At 48.0% G+C, this 18,592-nt stretch overlaps 2 protein-coding genes across 3 annotated transcripts in view; one reads left to right on the top strand and one right to left on the bottom strand.

Annotated features, from left to right (window-relative positions):
- Positions 1 to 91: 91 nt before the first annotated feature.
- ENOPH1 (enolase-phosphatase 1) lies at positions 92 to 10,442 on the top strand. The gene is made up of 6 exons (XM_029959609.1): positions 92 to 162; positions 3,181 to 3,304; positions 4,064 to 4,266; positions 6,892 to 7,024; positions 7,311 to 7,434; positions 8,499 to 10,442. Exons 1-6 carry the CDS (start codon positions 92 to 94, stop codon positions 8,636 to 8,638), a joined length of 795 nt encoding a protein of 264 aa, XP_029815469.1. The 3' UTR covers positions 8,639 to 10,442.
- The window catches only part of TMEM150C (transmembrane protein 150C), a 23,286-nt gene continuing 15,124 nt past the window's right edge, over positions 10,431 to 18,592 (bottom strand). For both annotated transcript variants that reach the window (XM_029960539.1, XM_029960540.1), the window contains exons 7-9: positions 17,384 to 17,511; positions 15,052 to 15,229; positions 10,431 to 12,790 (exon numbers count right to left, since the gene is read on the bottom strand). In XM_029960539.1, coding sequence (XP_029816399.1) covers positions 12,582 to 12,790; positions 15,052 to 15,229; positions 17,384 to 17,511 — 515 coding nt within the window. In that variant the 3' untranslated portion in view covers positions 10,431 to 12,581. The remainder of the gene's footprint in view (positions 12,791 to 15,051; positions 15,230 to 17,383; positions 17,512 to 18,592) is intronic.

The following is an 18,592-nucleotide window of genomic DNA, read 5'->3' as shown; positions in this document are numbered from 1 at the left end:
GGGTAGTTGGAGTGCTCGCAGCCTCGTCCGGGAAAGGCCCTCGAGCGTTGCCGTTCCTTTGGTGGCTGGAGCTGCAGCACCGCACCCGGGAATGCGGGGAGCCTGGAGTGAGAGCTCGGAGTTATCCACTGCCTTTTTCCATCGGGAGGGCGGGACAGCCAGGTGCTTCCAGTGTCGCCAGAGCCGCGTGTCCGGCAGCAGCACTGAGGGAGGGCAGCACGGGGAGCACCCCGGGCGGACCGTGAGTGAGGGGCATCGTACGGACGGCGCCTGTGTGCAGGTGGCTTCCCTTGCCGAGGAAAAGGCTTGAGACTGGTGGAAATGCTGGCTTAGGTGCAGAAGCCGGGGGACTGGTAAGCCTGCGAGGCCAGCAGGAGGCATCAGGACAGGCTGCTATTGAAATCTGCAGTTCCCCAAGCCCTCTCTTGGTCCCTGCCGGGGCCGTGTGGTTCGCGAGCAATTCGTTTGTATTTAAGACACCCGAACAGATTTATCCCTTCTCCTGCCGCTGACCCGTGTTTCTCCACGAGACATTGCAGGGTTTGGAGGATCTTTTTAGCCAGTGGGTTACAAAGGTGCTTTGTGACCCACATGGCGGGCGAAGGCTCCTGACAGGCTTTCTAGATGTTTCTGCTAACACGGTTTAACAGCTGAACAGCATGACCTACATCTTTCCCGTCCACGCTCTTCCAGTGCTCTTGAAGAAACGTCAGGCCTAGATGGCATTAAAGCTGCCTCCCTCCCCCCAATATCTTTCAGTTTAAACAGTTTGAACAGTTTAGATTTCTTACTAAGCATCCGTCAGAGCAATGAAGCTGGTTAAATCCACCTTTAAGCTATTTTGCTGTCGTGCAAACAACATGCAATATACCTGAGATGCTTTTCTACCCAAAGTCTTCCTGTTGCAGGGAGGCCAAATGAGTTTTGGTTCTCAGTAAAACTCAGTTTGCTGGAAATTCTGCTCCAAATGCTTGGAGCAAGTTATTTCACTTGGACTTTCAATTAACCTCCATAATTTCTACTTTCCTTTAAAAGGTCCACTGCTGTTTCTACAGGCACTTTTATTCTTTAATATTGAAGGATTTTATTTAATCCTTTCTTTACTGTTAGAATTACTGAATATGCAAAGTAAGGGAATGGCATGAGTCAGCTGATGGGTGGATTAAGGAAAGATACCAGAAAAGAGAGTATTTGGTGGCCACTAATTAGAAGTCACCAAGTTTTGCCTTTTCCTGGATCCACCCTCGCAGAGTGGATGTAGATGGCAGGGGAGAGATGTGATTTGATAAACTACATCCCGTGGGATTTGCCAGATCTCCTGTAAAAGAGCAGATTGTCACTGAACTTAGTGACAGTTTGCATGGAAATTGAGAGAAAAATGGATCCTGGTCACTTGATTACAGGGCTGATTACAGTGTGCTACGTGGGTGTCTGCTGCCAGTAAAAATACCACCCTTTCTACACTGGGTTTGACGTTGCTGTAAGCAGTTGCGAAGGCTTAGGAGGGCTGTCAAGCTGTGGTTGCTGAGGAATCTTTCTCCACTCTGCCAAGGTGTGCTGGGGCAGCCACATCTGGGGCTGGACATTGCTGAGGAGCCTGACCATTCCCCCAGCACACACAGGAGGTGGGCGGAGTGGTGGGAGCTGTGCACAGCAGGCTCCTGTTTCTGCTCTCCAAGGGAAACCAGAAGTGGGTGAAGTTACAAGGGTCAGTAACAGACCTTGTTAAACCTATTCGGGAGTTTGCAGACACCAGCTTTTGCTGAAGGCTGAAGTGGCGGTGAGGGAGGTCTTTCTTTGCAGGATGCAAGGAGTCTTTCTTCCACACAGACTCCTGACATCCATAAACCATCTGTCTCACTGGCTGTCCACCACTCCAGCTGTCACATGGGTGTCCCCTCTTGCTCCACAGTCCAATGCACTTGCCAATGGGCCAAGACTTTTACCTTTTTTAAATCCCCTGAATTATGGAATACACTGTGCTTTCAGAGCCTTTTTAGAAGTTTTCTTTGCCAGCACAAGAGCATGAGACACTGGTTTTGGAAAACAATTTGGACTTTTGACGTCTGAGTTGTAAAGGAGATTAAACCAAGTCAGTGAGTTATTTGCATTTCCCAGTGGATTCTCTGTAATTTCTTCCATGATTTAAAAGATAGTTTGAAAGTAAAAGAAATAAGAGAGTAACTGGGGGTATTACAAGGATGTTGATTTCCCTAGACAAGTTTGTGGTAGTTTTTAGGCAATTCGCATTGTTTATAAAATTTACAAAACGGAAAACACAATATTGGAGTAACAAAATCCTGCAGTTCTGCTACCACATCATACTCTGAGGACCACTGCTTTCTTAATTCAGTAACAAGTTAAAGGTGATATACAACGAGGAGAGAGAAATTATGAGTGTCTTTTTGAAGAGAGGTGAGCTCAGGTTAATTTCTTCCCAATAAAGAAAAGCTTGTCTCTATACCCAAAGGAAGGAGCTCCCTGCCCTACCCCTTGTCCTGAGCCTTTTCCCTCACCCAGAGATGCTGTACAGTGGCTGCTTGTGGCTTCTCACTTGTGAAACACCACTAATGAGAGCAATTTGTAATTGTTTCTGGTTGCCCTTGAGATCTTCAGGGAGGTTTATAATTTTCCTGTGGCACTTCTCCCTAACCCCATTTCATTTTATTTGTAAGACTGTCCTGTGGAGCTCAATGTCACTGGACTGGACTTTTCTTTTTAAAAGGTCCTCTAGCTTTGGTGAGAAGTCGAGATGTGTTTTCAGAATGACCTTTCTTAGGACAAGCGCCCCATCAAAAATATAGTAGCATAACTTGTCCATTCAGAGTTCATACATTGTCAACCTTGTACTCCTCAGCCCATGGAAATGTGGGGTCACATCTGCCATTTGAGGCGTTTTTTGGCAAGCCCAGGAAAAGTTATAACCCACCTTTCCATCCTAGGGCTTAAAAGTTGCAGCTACGTAAACATTTTGTGTAAAAAAAACAAAAAATAATCCACCTGCATTCATCTTGGCCTGAGGCTAGCTCTGTCCTGTGACCAGGCAGACACTCTTGGCAGGCACTTTCACAGGTTGCAGTACTGTAGGGGAAGCTTAAGTTGGGAAAATAACTGTACACGCCAGCATGTACCAACAGTTCCTTTTAAAAGCAAGTCAGCCTTACCTCTGCCAGGTTAAAGGAACAGCCTGTTTCCCTGCCAGGAGACCTTGTTCCTTTACATCAAAGACAACGTGAAGGAGTATCTGCGTGCTCACTGGGAGGAGGAGGAGTGCCAGCGGGATGTCGGACTTCTGAGGAAACAGGTTAAGTAACAGAACTACACCGTGTCTCTCCGGGTTTTCAGGGCATGCCTGGGGCTTCAGGTCACTCAGACTCCCTCGGTCACCCAACATGAGCCCACGTCTCTTTGCCCCTCTCTGTGGAGGCTGCTTGCTTCAGTGGTCTGACTCTCCCCCTCCCAAAGCCTGGGGTTGTGCTCAGGGAAGGGCTGGTGCTTGGCAGGCAGCAGCTCAGCTGCTTCCCTCAGCTCACCTTGGTCTTCACGGCCCCAGGCAGCTGTTGAACCAAGACTTTTCAGCTTTTTGCCTCCACCGTGCCCTTCTCTTGTTGAATACACACCTCTTTGGGAAGCAGTGTGGAGAGATGGCAGAGTACTTGTCCTGCACAGAGTAGCACATCCTGCCTCTCTACAGGGACACAGCATCAATTTGAGACCCATGGCTGAAGCCAACAGACACATTCGCTTCTTTACCTAATTTCAGTAATTAAATACTTGAGCAAGTGTAATGCTCATTGGAGTATTTACAATACAGCTACAGTAATGCTAATTGTTTGGTTTGGAAAGTGCAATCCAAGCAAGTGTTTCTAGACACTACCAAAGTCTGAATTTCCCATTGAGAAAAGCATCCAAACAATGTTGTAACCCCTTGTGTGAAGAGCAGTTCAAGCTGTGTCCTGCACAGAGGTGCATGGATGCAGCTTTTAGACCACTTCCCTACATTAAAGGTGTTGAAACTTCTCCACCTCTTCCCTCCCCTCTTTTTATCACGGGTGGTTTCCAGGCTCAGGAGGACTCCAGCTTGGACGGAGCCGTGCCAATCCCTCTGGAGAGCGGAAGTGGGGAAGAGGAGCTGGAGCGGGTCATCCAGGCGGTTGTGGACAATGTGCACTGGCAGATGTCCCTGGACAGGAAGACCACAGCACTGAAGCAGCTGCAGGGTCATATGTGGAGGGCAGCCTATGCAACCGGGCTCGTCAAAGGAGAGTGAGTAATTGTGTGAGTAATTGTGGGCCTCTTCCTGTGGGGCAGGCATGGGGTCCATCTTTCCTGGACATTTAGTAGCAGAATAGCTGCATAAGCTGTTCCTGGGAACAGCCCCATATGGAAATGCAAGTAGGATCACTGGCTCAGTGGACAAGCCAGTGTGTTTGTGTTCAGTCGTGGCTTAAGCCAGGCCACTGCTGTTGTGGAACCAGCTGCAGACACTTCATTTCAAACTTGATCATGCAGTAAAACTCAAATCCACTGAGCTTAATCTTTGGATCTAGGCAACAAAGAGCTTACAGTAACCTAGAGACTTACCAAGTTCCCCCTGGGAAGAGCAAGTAAGTGAGAGTGTTTCTCCTTAAGGAATAATTGGCAGGTACGTGCTGGGGAACCACCAGTTATCCAGCAACCTGAGCAGGGTCCATAAACTAGACGGGGTCTGACCAAAGAAACAGGGTAATGGAAGCACGACACGGAGTGAGTCTGCTCCCACAGGTGGTGGAACATTCATCGGGGACAACTGCATTAAAAAACTTGGAAAATGTCTCAATATTTATCTAGAGAGATTTCTTGATAAACCAAGAGGCTAAAGCACAGTTCTCCATCTTGCATTTTTTAATATAAACAAGCCAGGGTTGCAGGGTCAAGTCCTTTCAGTCATTTCCTCCTGGTTTGTCTTTTACCTGTGTGTGTTTCCTGCCTTTCCACTTCTTTTTGTCTTCAGGTCCCTCTTTATGTTCCAGCCACAACACAAGAGTGCATAAGTAGGGACAACTGCAGCTAAGCTTGATCTTCTTATTTAGGCTAAGAAATACTTGGTTAAACTATGCATTTCAAATTTCTAAGTAAGTAAAAGAAGACCTAAAATTCACAGAGTGTTTTGTCAAAGGAAGAAAGAGGAAGAAGAAAATGAGCTCACCGAAAAATGTAAACATCCACCAGAGAAAGTAACAAACCCCAAAAACAAGCGAAAAGAGACAGACATCCTGTTGATTTTGTTTATAAGACAAAGCTAATTGTCTTACAGTGACCCAAAAACTGTGGAAAGCCTTGTGCTTGGCCTCATCTAAGGAGGGAAGTCTCTAAAGTCTCCTCCTTGCCCAGCTATATCTGGCACATTAGTGTCTGAAATCCAGGCCCTGAACTTAGCACATGAAAACACAAGGATGGCTGGGAGTTTCTGCCATACAACCTCAAAATATTTTCAGCTGACACCAGAGACATTATTAAATAACCGTGAAAAAAAGTGAGAAGAAGCTAGAGATGAAGAATGGGCCAGCTGATTGCTGCAAATCTGCAAAATTTAGTCCAACACCTCCTTCTGCATGTGAGTCCTCTTTCTTTAGGCATCCAGATTCCCTTTTCAGTACCTTTGGGCCTTGGCCCAGGTGGCCACACAGAGGTGTGCAGCGCAGGTGGGAAGGCTGCGGTTTGGACTGGGATCATTCCCTTGAGATCACATCTCCTCCAGCTCCTCTCTCCAACCTTCTACCACATCAGACTGAGATCCTTTCCCTACCTCTGCGAGGCTTTGTGGTCTTTCCTTACCAACAATCCCACATATTATTGAGGCACTTACTGTCAGCCTCACTTTGTCCCTCCTGGGCATCCTCTAGCCTTCAGTTTCCCCCGGTACATGGGTCATCTTCAAAATGTCCACACAAAGAACTTTTACTTACATGTGTGTGGGGCACTGGAGAGATCTTGTGGTATAAATGAGAAGCAACAACAGACATGTCCATTAGCAGTTGCCTTGGCTTTAGTCCTCCTTCCTTCTCTTACAGCTTTGCTCCTGTGGCTGGGCTTGTCTTCAGGTGGCTACTCCCCAGAGTTAGATGGAGCTCACATTTTGAGGCTTGTCAGCCCATTGCTAGACCAGTATCTTCCTTTCCCAGCACTCTGCAAGGCCAGAAGAATAAGGGGGGAGGGATGCTGCTGCCTACAGAAGGAGAGCTGGTTCACCCTCTGTGTTGCCAGGGACATGTCTGGCCCATGGTAGTACTGTACAACCCAACCCAGTCGCTGAATAGAGTAGCTCTGACCTCAGTCCCTTAGGGGACACTCCTTCCCTGAGTTGTTGTCTGGCTTTAGAGAGTTTGTACAGTGCCATTTGTTTGGCTCCTGCAGCTGCAGCCTTGTCTCAGCTCCTCCCTGTGCATGGTTGGGGCCTTGAACCCACACTGGGGCTTTGCACCACATGGATGCAGCTTACAGCCAGAGCTCTTAGCAAGAGGGAAGTCTTTGTTGCTTGCAAGGCAATGCAAGAGCCTGTCTTCTCTGTCCCCCACTTATTCCTCCCTTGCAGAGAAAAGTGATGGGATGCCATTTTCCTCAATCTTCCCTTCCCTCCCCACATTGAAGGGGCTGGAGAAACTGCTGCCAGATGTCTGGAGCACTTCATCAAAGCTGCTGTCTGCACAGCAGTCTGTGAGCTGCTCAGCTGGCCAGAGCTCAGAGTACATCACTGCTGCTGAAACAGACTCCCTGGTTGCAGGGCCCCTCAACAGATTGAGAATGAAGTCCCCTTGCAAACTAATGGGACAGTTGTCACAGTGCCTGGATAAAGGTGTAACTCCAGGTGCCCCTGGATTTGCCCTTACCTGCCATCCTGTTTTGCTCCAGAATCTTTGAGGACGTGGTTCCAGCCATCCGGAAGTGGCGGGAAGCGGGGATGAAGGTCTATATCTACTCTTCAGGCAGCATTGAAGCCCAGAAGCTTCTGTTTGGATATTCTACAGAAGGTGATATCCTAGAGGTAGATAACCTTACCACCTTCCTTACAGCTTCTCCCTCTGCTGAGCGCTCCCCTCCCACAAGCCCCCTTGCTGTAACACTTGGTGAATGAAGTCTGGGACAGGAAGTTGGGGGAGTGGGTTTGACCCACGGGAGTTAAGCTCAGCCAGTTGACTCTGCTGGCACAGCTGCATTGGTCCCTGGTTCCCATGGTAGAAAGGAAAGGGGAGGGCTCACTCAGGAGCGAGGTTTAGCCCTGCTCTTCAGGTGGCATTCAGCAATGACCTGTGCTTCTCCCTCTCTTTCAGCTCTTTGATGGCCACTTCGATACCAAAATAGGCCCCAAGGTAGAAAGTGAGAGCTACAGAAGGATTGCCGCCAGCATTGGGTGCGCCACCAACAACATCCTCTTCCTGACGGATGTCCCACGAGGTAGGTGGCCTGCCAGTCCTGCTGCTCCTCACCTGTGCAGAAGAGGCAGGTGCTCTTTAAACATGTGCTGCTGACTTGTCCCAAGCACCCCAGAAACGCTGCACAAACCGCTTTGCTTCAGCACCTCCCCTCTAGCTGTTGCCATCCTCCCTCCTTACACACCCGGGCTTGCACACAGCAGTGGGATGTCTGTGAGCAGCACTGCAGTGAGGGAAAATAGGTCAAGTAGAAAACCTGCCTTTGCACCAGCAAGCAAGGAGAGACTGTTAAAGCGGAGCAGAGCATTTGCTGAAGCAATTGGCCTGTCCCAGTTACAAACAGGGTCAGTGGCTTGACCCGTGCTCAGGGGAACTGATGTAAAGCTGTGCTGCTACGTGGCACATGCTGGTGGCTGGTTCTTTGTGCCACTTACGGTTAGGTTGTGTTCAGCAGCAGGAAAACATTCCTCCTGGTTGCCAAGACTTGACCCCTGGAAAGCCAGGATTGGGAAGCTAATTTAATGGCTTGTCTTTGATGGAAACATCTTTCTGGTTGCAATCTCAGGCTAAACCAACTCAGTCCCCAGGAGTCAGCCCTTACCTCTTCCCCAGCCCTCCCAGAGCTGCTGGGAGCTTGTAGTTACCTCCTTTTCCCTGGATCACCTCCTTAGTGATCACCTCTTGTACTCAGGGAGCAAAAAGAAGCTTGTAAGAAGTCACTGGGCCAGAGAGGGGTGTGAGTTTGACTCACTAACACCACAGCCTGACCACAGCCCAGCTACCCTGTGACAGGAATCCAGCTGGAAGGTGCCTTGAACAGCCATCAGCTGGGAGAGGGGAGGGGATAGTGAGGCAGCCAGCTCCTGTCCGCTCATGTTACCTGGCAGCTACAGCCATCCACAGCAGGTCTGCCAGGAGCTGGTTCCTCTCTGGAGCCCTGCAGCACCACGTGCAAACTGCGCTTTCTCAGTCTCAACCTTTAAAAGCATTTCAGTGCTTTGGAGATCTTCAAGCCTTAAAGACCTTGATGTGAAGAGGTCGGTAAGCAGGTCTCATCTCCACTCTCCCCACCTCTGTTTGTTTCAGAAGCCAATGCGGCCGAGGAAGCGGATACTCACGTGGCTGTGGTGATCAGACCAGGCAACGCAGGACTGACAGACGATGAGAAGTCGTATTACAGCCTCATCTCGTCTTTCACCGAACTTTTCCTGCCTTCCTCCACTTAGGGAAAGCGGTGCACGCACAAAAGACTGTGCTTCACCTGCATTGTCCTTGTGAAACATTAGGTAATTTTGTCCATAATAAGAATTCAAAACCAAATCCACATCATGTCTCGGACCCACAACCAGTGCAGGCAGGTACGGATGGACAGTACGGTGTGGGGTCCCTTGCGCAGCAGGACGGAGGCCTGCTGCCAGCTGGAGCTGGGAACAGGGTGAGGAGCAGTACCCATGGGCCCTGCTGTTCCTCCCCTTTCCTGGCTAGCAGTTAGCTAAGGAGATGCTTCCTTCAGAGTCACCCACTGAAATCTGGTGCTGAGATGCCCCACCATGAGCTCTGTCATTTTTAGCAGCAGTCTGCAAGCAAGGCTTATGTCCCCTTGTCCCAGAGGGACCCCTGAGGACCACGAGGGGATACGATCTCCTCCCTGCAAATGGGGTTGCTGGCTAAGTCAAAACTTTCAAAGTTAGGATTCCCAAAGGAAAATGCCAGCTGTGGGCTGTAACACAGTAGCTGACACAGAAAAAGCCATCCCTTGCTGCAGGCAACCTCTTTAGACAAAAAACAACATATATCCTGGCTATATCTGCAGCAGGTCTAGGTACAAAACAGTACAACTTGCATAAGGAAGCTGCTTAGAGCTACACAGCCAGCCTACCAGAATGAAGTAGAGTATATATAAGTATAGCTTTAAAAATTAAATTCTGGACACACTCCACTGCTGCACTGTGGTGCTGGGCTATAGGATATAATTGGCTGAACACCAAAGTCAGCTTGACTGCATTTCTGAAGTATCTCAGCATTAACCCATGGAGCTCCTCCTCAGTAGCCAACACCACCCAGTCACCCATTCATAGCACTGGTCAGCTGTGGGCAGACCTTGACAAACTGCTCCCAGGGGGGACATCCTGCTGCATTTAATGAGAATTAAAACCCTGACCTGTTCACCCTACCTAAATTGTGCCAATGTATATCAGATGGTCATGGAGCTTTTCCTAATACAGTAAATAAAAAACCAATTTGGCTTTCATTGTGTTCACTCCATCACAGTATTTAGCCTTCCTGTCTATCACCAGTGATCCCAGCACTTAAAGGCAAATTATTTTTTTTTTAAAATCTGCAAACACTTTGTTGTCCTGCTTTCACCTTCCCCAGTCCTTTCTCTGAAGCAGCAGCCTTGTCCTGCCAAGGAAGCTGTATTACCTCACTGACCACTTTAGGGTTTCAGCTGGGGCTCAGTGGGGGTGCAGGAGTGAGAGCCACAGAGGTTATACCTGGTAGGAGTGGAGGCAGAGGCAATCTGAAATCCCTGTTCCCTGCTCCTGGCACTTTGTGCATGGGTGTCACTTGCTGTGTACTGAGAACTGGCACTTGAGCTTGCCCTCCCAGACAGACAAAATACCAGATTAACATGTGTGCTGCCTTCCTGAGCTCTGATCTGCACCTGCCGCTCTCCCTGTTGATGGAGGCTGCTGTGTAAAGGACAAGCAAGAGATGGGCGTTTGGGGAGGAAACCACATCATGCCAGCACTGCCCTTCTAAAACTTTGATAGTACCAAGGTCAGGCTGTAGGGCAGCTGGTCTTGGATGCCTCTCTGGGCTGTGTAATCAGTGTGATCCTGCTCCTAGAAAGAGCCAGCTAATTAGTGCTGTTACAATAAGTGTATCTGCATGGCTAAATAGTTCCTGGCTTCCTTAAGTGATACTGTTAATCATTACACTGTAAATACTCACCTTTTGTTTTGCCTTTGCCGTCAGAAAGCTATGCTTGGGGTAGGGGACAAAAATAAAACTCACTTTCTCCATAAAAGCACTTTATTTAGTGGTCATGTTTCAGTGTATTATCAGTTGTCACTTAGTTGTACTGAAATGTGCTGTTAGAAATACTCTAAGAAATGTACAGAGTTATCACTAAAAACCTGAAGTTCAGTTTGGATTGCATATAGGAAAAGGAGACAAAGGAAAAAAAATAATCACATCATCATTTTTTCCCTTTGATAAAATTACAAAATATAAAATGATAAAATGAAAGTATTAATTGATTAGGGAAACAAAAGTCACAGTGGACTATTTACAGTAAAACACCCTTACAACAAATTGCTGTTTTGTGCTCCATATGGATTGAGTGAGTGTGCCTATGTAAGAGGATCCCCACCTGTCCATTCTCCAGACTGTCCATGCCCAGGAGGAGCTCCCTGGATGAGCTGCTGGGGAGCCCAGCACCTTTCACTGCTGTGTCCTTGGGCCACCCTCAGCACATCCTTCCAGGAAAGCTTTCCACTAACGACACTGCTTCAAGGAGGAAGCCTTCAGCAATCCACATCAACCCTCTGTTGGCCAGAAGTGCTCTGGATTTATAACAGCTGCCTGAGAACAAATTTTGGTGCACAGAAGATAAAGGGCTGGCTGAAAGCTGTCTACTTACATTAGTTTGTCTCAACTATTTCTCCCTTCAGGAGAGGCCTCTGACCTTTGCAGAAGACTGCCCTTGTACCTTTTCCCTGTCTTGTCAGAAATGCCACAGAGCAGTACAGTTCCCCTTCAAAGGCCTTTTCCTACCATATTAATTTCTGCTTATTTTCCTGCAGCTCAGACAAGATGCCAGCTTAAACTGAGTCTGATTTGTGGAAGAAAATAGGAGCCATGTTCATGAGAAGCAAGTCCCATCACTCCCCTTCCCAAAATGAGGTTTTCAAATGAGCTTTGAGCTCTTGCTTTTTCTTTGAAAACAGACCTTCTGTTTGAAAACCTCCCTTTAGGAAGGGAGAATCCTGTCTGGTTTTGCTATTCCCTTTTTTCACCTCCAGCCCTCAGGCCATATCACCCAACCTCGGGGGCAGAACTGCCTCCCTGCACCTTGGAAGCCCATGTAAACCTGTGGCAGACTCCACTCACGACAACTGACCACACTGAGGGGTCCAGAACCCAGGCCTGTCAGCATGTCTGAGGTTTGGCTTGTAAGTGCACAAGGAGCAAAACCAAACCTTGTGTCCAGAGCCACCTGCAGTGGTACTGTTCTCATTGCAGACAAGCCCAGAGTCTCTAACACAATGTTTTCCCCCTCAGTGAACACAAAAAAAAAAAAAAAAAAAAAAAAAAAAGCAAAAGTTTTGAAATACTATACACAATGTGTGGTGGAAGCACTACACACTTAGAAAGAGCAGCCTTTTCTGGGTCATCTTCAGAGCACACAGACATTCTCACCTTAATTCAGCACCTCACTTCCCCCAGTTGAGTCTGAGCCATGAAGCCAAGCACAGCACCCCACTGTGTCATCTCCTCTGGCCTGGGGACGATCTGCCCAGCTACAAGGCAGCATTGGCCAAGTCTTGCTTCCTGATCACAGCACAGTTTCTTCCAAACCCAGATTTACCATCAGCTGCTTTCCAGGCCCGCAGAAATGCCTGCCTGCTTGCCAGAAAAGCCAGTTGGGGTCTTCCACGGTCTGATTCCAAATTCTGAAGAAACAGATGCTCTTTCTCGCCCTTCCAAGTTACCCCAGTTGGCAGCAAAGAAAACAACTCGGGAAAGACACAGAAGATGCAGTCTGGTGACTCAGGAAGGCTCCTGAAGACTCTTGGTGCCCAGAGAATTCTGCTTCTGTCACCACCTCCTCTGCAGAGTAGGCTCAGAAGGACCTGCCTCGGAGAGGCATTGCAAGGACTGGCTGTGGAACGTTTTGAACAAGAGGTGTGACAGAGCCACTCAGTCCCTGGTAGCATAAACTAAACAGCTTGTGCTTTCTCATGCTGCCACTGAGAGGGATCCGCTCCTCTTCCAGTGAATACCTATTTTTGTTTGGCTCTTAGTGAGACAGCCACCCCTCAGAGCCCTTTGGCAATACGATCATGATTGCACATGAAAACAAACTCATAAAAAAAGTGTAAATGAGGTTATGTTTAACCCATGAGACCACACCTGCCCCCCTCCCCCCTGCCAGAGGACAGGCTACACCTGATCTGTTTGGTACTCGGAGGCTTCTGATAAGCTTTCGGAAAAGCTCAGAAAGTTTTCCTGGTATTCAGAGCAAATGATCTCAAATCTGTAATGCCTGAACTCCACTGCAAAGGTGCCGAAGTAGCACAGGAAGCACATCACCAGGCCCCACTGGATCCTGGAAGCGTGCATGTGAATGCCCTGCGCCATGAGGATGAAATCTGGAAGAGGAAGGGTCAAGGAGAACTAGTGAGAGCAAAGACACCGACCGGTATGAGAGAAAGCCAACAGGGAAGACAATCTTAAACAATCAAAGTCACACAGATGACAGTCAACCCATCCAGCCATCATGAGGAGAGTGTGAATGGGATGCCAGAGAAGAAAGGGATGTCAGGTGTCCAGTGATGCCCATGGAGCACAGCAGCTCTCCTATACCAGGGCTTCCTGATCCCAGATCAGGCTGATAAACATTTTGAGAGGGAAAGATTTAGGTGCAGAGAAGTAAGTGCCTTGTTCAAGCATCCAACTAGCCAGGGACAGAACCAGCAAGCCAGGGATCTGGCTATGGGCCTCTACCTGCCAGGAGCCTCCCAGTGGGAACTGGATCAGAACTCTGTACCACAGGCAGTGGGAACACCTTTCAACCTACACTATGAAATCTTTCATTCTCTTTAGATCACCTGCAAAATCATCCCTTCCTTTGAAAACTGGAAGCATCACTCTACACAGTATGGCATGTTATACTGAGAGGAAAAAGAACACTGTTGGGGCCAGAAACTGTCCTCCAGGCTCATGTGCCCATGTGCTTGGACTGCATATTGCCTGGCATCAGGGTCTCACTGCTGTGCCTTGGATTGTGTTGCAGCACTCCACAAAAGCAATTCTGAGCTTCCCTAAAGCAGAGGACACCTTCCTGAGCTGAGGACCTGCCCTAGCCCAATGCACATCTCTAAACCTACCGTCTCCCATGTCTGTCAGGATTTCCTCTGCACTCCAAGTGTGCAGGATCACACATCTTCACAGGTAAAACAAACAAACAAGCAGCCTCTCCCATGCTTTAACTGCACAACAGCAGGTAATTGGAGACTTTTCATCTTGGGCTTAGTGTAAGCAATGAAAGCTTCACTTCAGCAAACAGCATTTTGTGTCTGGCTTTAAGGATCTTCTACTTTTCCTGTAGTGCAAGAGCTATGCACAAACTGCATGGAACAGGGAGCCAGCCCCTGGCCATTGCAAAGCTGGCAGGAGGGTGCAGAACAGGACTCCTGCCTCAGCCTGCCCCCCTTCACAGAAGGCCTTCAGTGCCTCAGTGCTGAGCAGCCAGCTGGGAAGGGCTGGGAAGAGCTGTAGAGGGCTGGGCACACCCAGCGTGTCAGTACAGGAGCAGCTATGCCCTGGCTCACCTGGCTGCTCCTGCTCCCAGCTTAGCGGAAACCTCTGGAGACGTCAGCGCAGCCGGAGCTCCCCGCATGCAGCCCTACCCCAGACACACAGTCAGGAGATATTGGCTTGAGGCAAGGGTAGGAGGGGAGCACCACAAGAACCCTGCTTCTGCCACGTTATCTACACCAAAGCCTGATGCTCAGCTACAAATTTTTTCAAGTAAGCTCAAGAGGTGACTGATGTCACATCTTCATGTCAATGTGCTATTCCTCTGGACACTGGCTGAAACGTTCAAACCTAGACAGGTCAATAAGGAATTGTTTTAAGAACAGGCTGTTTCCCATAAAGGAGGATAAGCTTATTCCTCAGCATTTATTCCTGCTCTCTTGTTTAACCCAGCACTAATGTTGATGCAACTATGCATTGAATGGATCCACCCCAAATAAACACCCAGAGCACGTCAGTGCTGGTGCGAACAGAAGGGCTGGAGTGGGGCTGACAGGCACAAGGTGTAGAGGAAGCCACACATACATCCAGTCTGAGTGACCACAGACCCCACAGCCCAAATCCCATTTGTAAAGCACTTAGTTTTAACCTGAAGCCCATGTCATCCAGGAGCTCTTGACTGTGATAGCTGTCTTAAAAGGCAGAGCTGGATATAACACTCTGGAGCATTTCAACAAACACGTCAAAATCTTTTCATCATCAGAAACCCAATTTCTTTCACTGTTCCTTTGTTCTCCTGGGAATTTTTATCTCAATATTTTTCATAGTCTTAAATGCTACTGTGTAGGTAAGAGTGGTGCCATTAAATCGCACAGATACTATTCAATATTGTAACCACTTTGGATATCACTAACTAAGAAGCTTTAGAAACATTTATGAAGGAACTGAGCCCATCTGTGAAGCGGTGCATCCTGGTAAAACACAAGTAGCAAAATGAGCCAATCATAGAGCAGTGCCATGAAGACAAACTGAGTAGCATTCCTAAATTGTTTGAGATGCTAGGGCAGATGTGGGAAGAGCCAATGTTCCCTGCTGCAGAAAGCATTGGACACATACGATACCTGGATTCCCAGGGAGCCAGACAAAAGGATACAGAGCACCACACAGAGGGTGATGCTGGCTGAGAGAGCAACTCGTGGAATCCCGGCTTTCCGCCCCTCATTCTTCAGGTTGATCTTGAGGGTAAGGGCAGACTGGATCCAGCATGCCAAGGTTCCAAAGCCAAAGGTCAGCGATGTGCCCACGTTGTGGATCTCCTCATCGTTGGAAAGCTAAGAACAAACAAAACGGTGATTGTTTGAACACCACAGGAATTATTGGATAGCTAATTGGATTGCTGCTGAGGTGGGATGGGGGAGAGTGAGAATCACTGAGGTGTGAGGCAGAGATGCTGTATCATTTCTTCTGGCAGAGGTGTGAGGTGTAACATAACCAAGATGAGCTGACAGCTGTCACAGTTGAGCAGATCACCTGCCCACAGCTCAAGCACAGTGGAAAATGCAGTTGCTTGAGGACTGCCTCCACAGCTCCCTGACAAGACTCGCAAACGCAGAGCTCCGAAATAAATCCTTCCCTGGCTCAAAGCAATGGTCGGGGCAGGCAAGGACAACCCCCTGGGTCTTGTACAGCTCCTTGCAATGGATGCAAATTGTGCAGTCTTCAGTGCCAGCTGCAGGGAGCAGTGCTGCCTGGGGCAGTGGGTAGCCAGAGCCCTGACACCTCCACCGAGCTAGCACATGCCAAAACACAAGTACATGCTCCTGGTTTGGCAGATTTCTCCAACCAAATTCCCTGTCCTGCCCATCCTTGACCATTGGGATCTGAGGCAAATGAACCCAATCTCTCTGGAGTGCAAGTGCTTCTCTGTTCCTTGGGCTGCCATGTCTCACAGGGCACAGTGGCTGTGCAATACTGCAAGGCTAAAAGGCAGCCAGGTTCAATAAGCAAGAGTCTGCAAAGAGACCCCTTGAGGCTGCAGATCCATTCACCAAGTCCAATATTAAGCCAAACAATTTCCCTTTCCCCTCTGCCTCTGAGGCTTTTTCAGAAAAAGAAACCATCAGTCTGTAATTTCTTTCTGCAGCCTCAATTCCCGTTCGGTGATTTTACAAATCCCTATCAAATAAGACACAATCTTCAGGATAACAATCTTGGTGCTGTGCCTCCATTGATCCTCTCCTCTCTATCCTGAGTTTTTTCTAAGGGTAGGTCCAAATCATACTACAGGCAAAAATAACATTGAGCTGCCTTTCCCAGGGTAGTCTGCACTGCAAAGGACTCACAGTTATAATGTTCCTCTAAAACAACCGATCTGTAATTTTCCAGAAATATGATTTAATGCCACATCCGTCTTAGCAGTCAGCTTAGCACGGACTATGTTCTCATTACCACATGCTTTCACATCTGGCAAAAGATCTAAGCAAGGATACAGATGACTAACACAGAGCGGATAATTAGTTCAGAATTTATAACCTGGAAGACCAGGTCCATAAAAGTCAAATTATCTCACACCGCATTCATAAGGAAAAAAGAAGTCAACTGTAAAAGACACAAAGTTCCTGCAATTACTCTATAACCCAAGGGGGTACTCACCCTTTAGAAAACAAGTACCTTTTCATATTGGCTCCCTGTCTGCAAAGCGAGGAAAGTAGCCTACACTGACCTTTCTCAGTTCCTGCCATTATTGGGGGTCATTACTTGCACCCCAGGGAGAGGGAGAGCATCAGAGTCAGCAAAGAGATGGGGAAACCCAAGTGCTGCTGACTTGAATGCTTTGATTTTCTCTGCAGACCTAACAGACACACCCATGAACGGTGAACACAGCAGACATCCATCCCTACAGATGTGGTAGATGTTTGTTTGTATAATGTTGCAAAGATCGAGAATGGGAGGGCCCTCGTCCAGGCGCCCATCATATTAGAAATCATAGCGCTCCTCTACCGTGTCCCTCTCCTGGCAGGTCTAAGAATCAGCAGGAGGCAGATTTAAAGCAACATATATTCTAAACGAAGGACACTGAACTGTCTGCTAAATCTGTATGGGCAGCTGTGCATCTGTTCACACAGACGCGTACGTAAACTTCCCGCTCCATCCTTTTACCCAGGACCATCTGTGCCAACTCCCACAGCTCAAAAGATTCAAGGAGGTTCCTGCTATGGCTCTGGACAGGTCAAGTGTAAGCATGCAGGTGAAAATCCTGCTGGAAGTACAAGAAAAATTATTGCAGCTCTTCATCTCAGCATGTCACTGGAGCCACGCGAGCGGCAGACAGAGGTGGCAGAGCAGGTACAAAGGGGGCTGGGGCACAGCCAGACATGTTATCTCCTGAGCTCACATCACAGGTAGTTCAAAGACCTAAACAGGTCTACTGGAAAAGCAGGAAACTCACATCACAGACAGAGCAGTCCAAGCCTGCAGTGCAGTACCTGAAAGTTGCCGAGTAGGGTCATCCCAAAAGAGGCCAAGCACAATGCCACCAAGCCGCTGACGTTCAGCCAAGGGTTTAGCACCTTTGGCTTCAGCTGAATGAAGCGCAGGACAGCCACAACAAGCGCTGAGAAGGAAACAGAACGCAAGGTGTGTCATTAGGTAGAACCTGCTGCAGTAAACAGCTGGCTGGGGGCTCACAGATCCCTCCCCATCTCTGCACCCAGAGGGGAGAGTTCACTGCAGGCCAGCTATCTTAGTGCTTCTGCATGGCCCCCTCCCGCTTAGTCAGGGACAAGACTAAAACCAGGGGGCATTTCTCTTGTAGTCTGGTTACACTGAGCTCCAGGCTTCCTGTTGTCACGATGTTTTGTCTAGGAGCTGGGTTGCAAATTTTCTGGGGGAAAGAACACCTTCCTGTTTGCCTGTGAAGCTCTCAGCACATAGTCTATCACATAGACACCATGCATTCATTTTGTGGCAGCTGGGCTTCCACTGTTTCACTCCACTGTCGAGCTCTCCTGGGGGAGGTATGTCAAATCCCACTTGTATTAAAAATGTATGAATGGCACACACATATTTCTGCAGGTTTTACCATAATGCCCACTGCCTCCTCTCCTCCTTTGGAACAAGTTTTGTTGCCACGAACATAAGCCAAAATACTGCACTAATTTTCCATGAAGAACAGAACAACAGTCCTTCCAAGGTTACAATTACCCCAAGTGCTATATGATACATGATAGATACGATACATATGATATTACATAACCCCAGAAGATATTAAAATTTTATATTCTTCCCCTCCATAGAGAATGCTGCATGGAATAACACAGAAAGCCAGGCAAACAGTTGGCCTTCAGGGGGGATTAAAACCAGACCACTAAAAAGCTATTTAGTTAAACAGGCAAATTTCCTGGTTGCTGTCAAACACCTTCTCATGCTCATGCTCAAACTGATAGCACGCAGGTCATATTGCTGTAAATCGTTTGCCTTAGCAAATTAGATCTGTATTTTCCACAAAACCTCTGGTATAATACCAAAAACATAGTTTAGGAAAACAAGAGCACTGTAAGTAAAAAATACCCACTTTCGTGCAAACTGCAAATGACATTTCAGTTCACTGTCTTACAATTTTCCCTAGTAAATCAATCCACTCCAAATCCTTGAAAACAAGAGAACTCTGTTCCCCTAAAAATGGGGATTTCTTT

This window comes from Manacus vitellinus, unplaced genomic scaffold, assembly GCF_001715985.3.
Source record: "Manacus vitellinus isolate BGI_N305 unplaced genomic scaffold, ASM171598v3 scaffold_0_pilon, whole genome shotgun sequence".
NCBI classification, from domain to species: Eukaryota; Metazoa; Chordata; class Aves; order Passeriformes; family Pipridae; genus Manacus; species Manacus vitellinus.
This window is presented reverse-complemented; position numbering and strand designations above follow the sequence as displayed.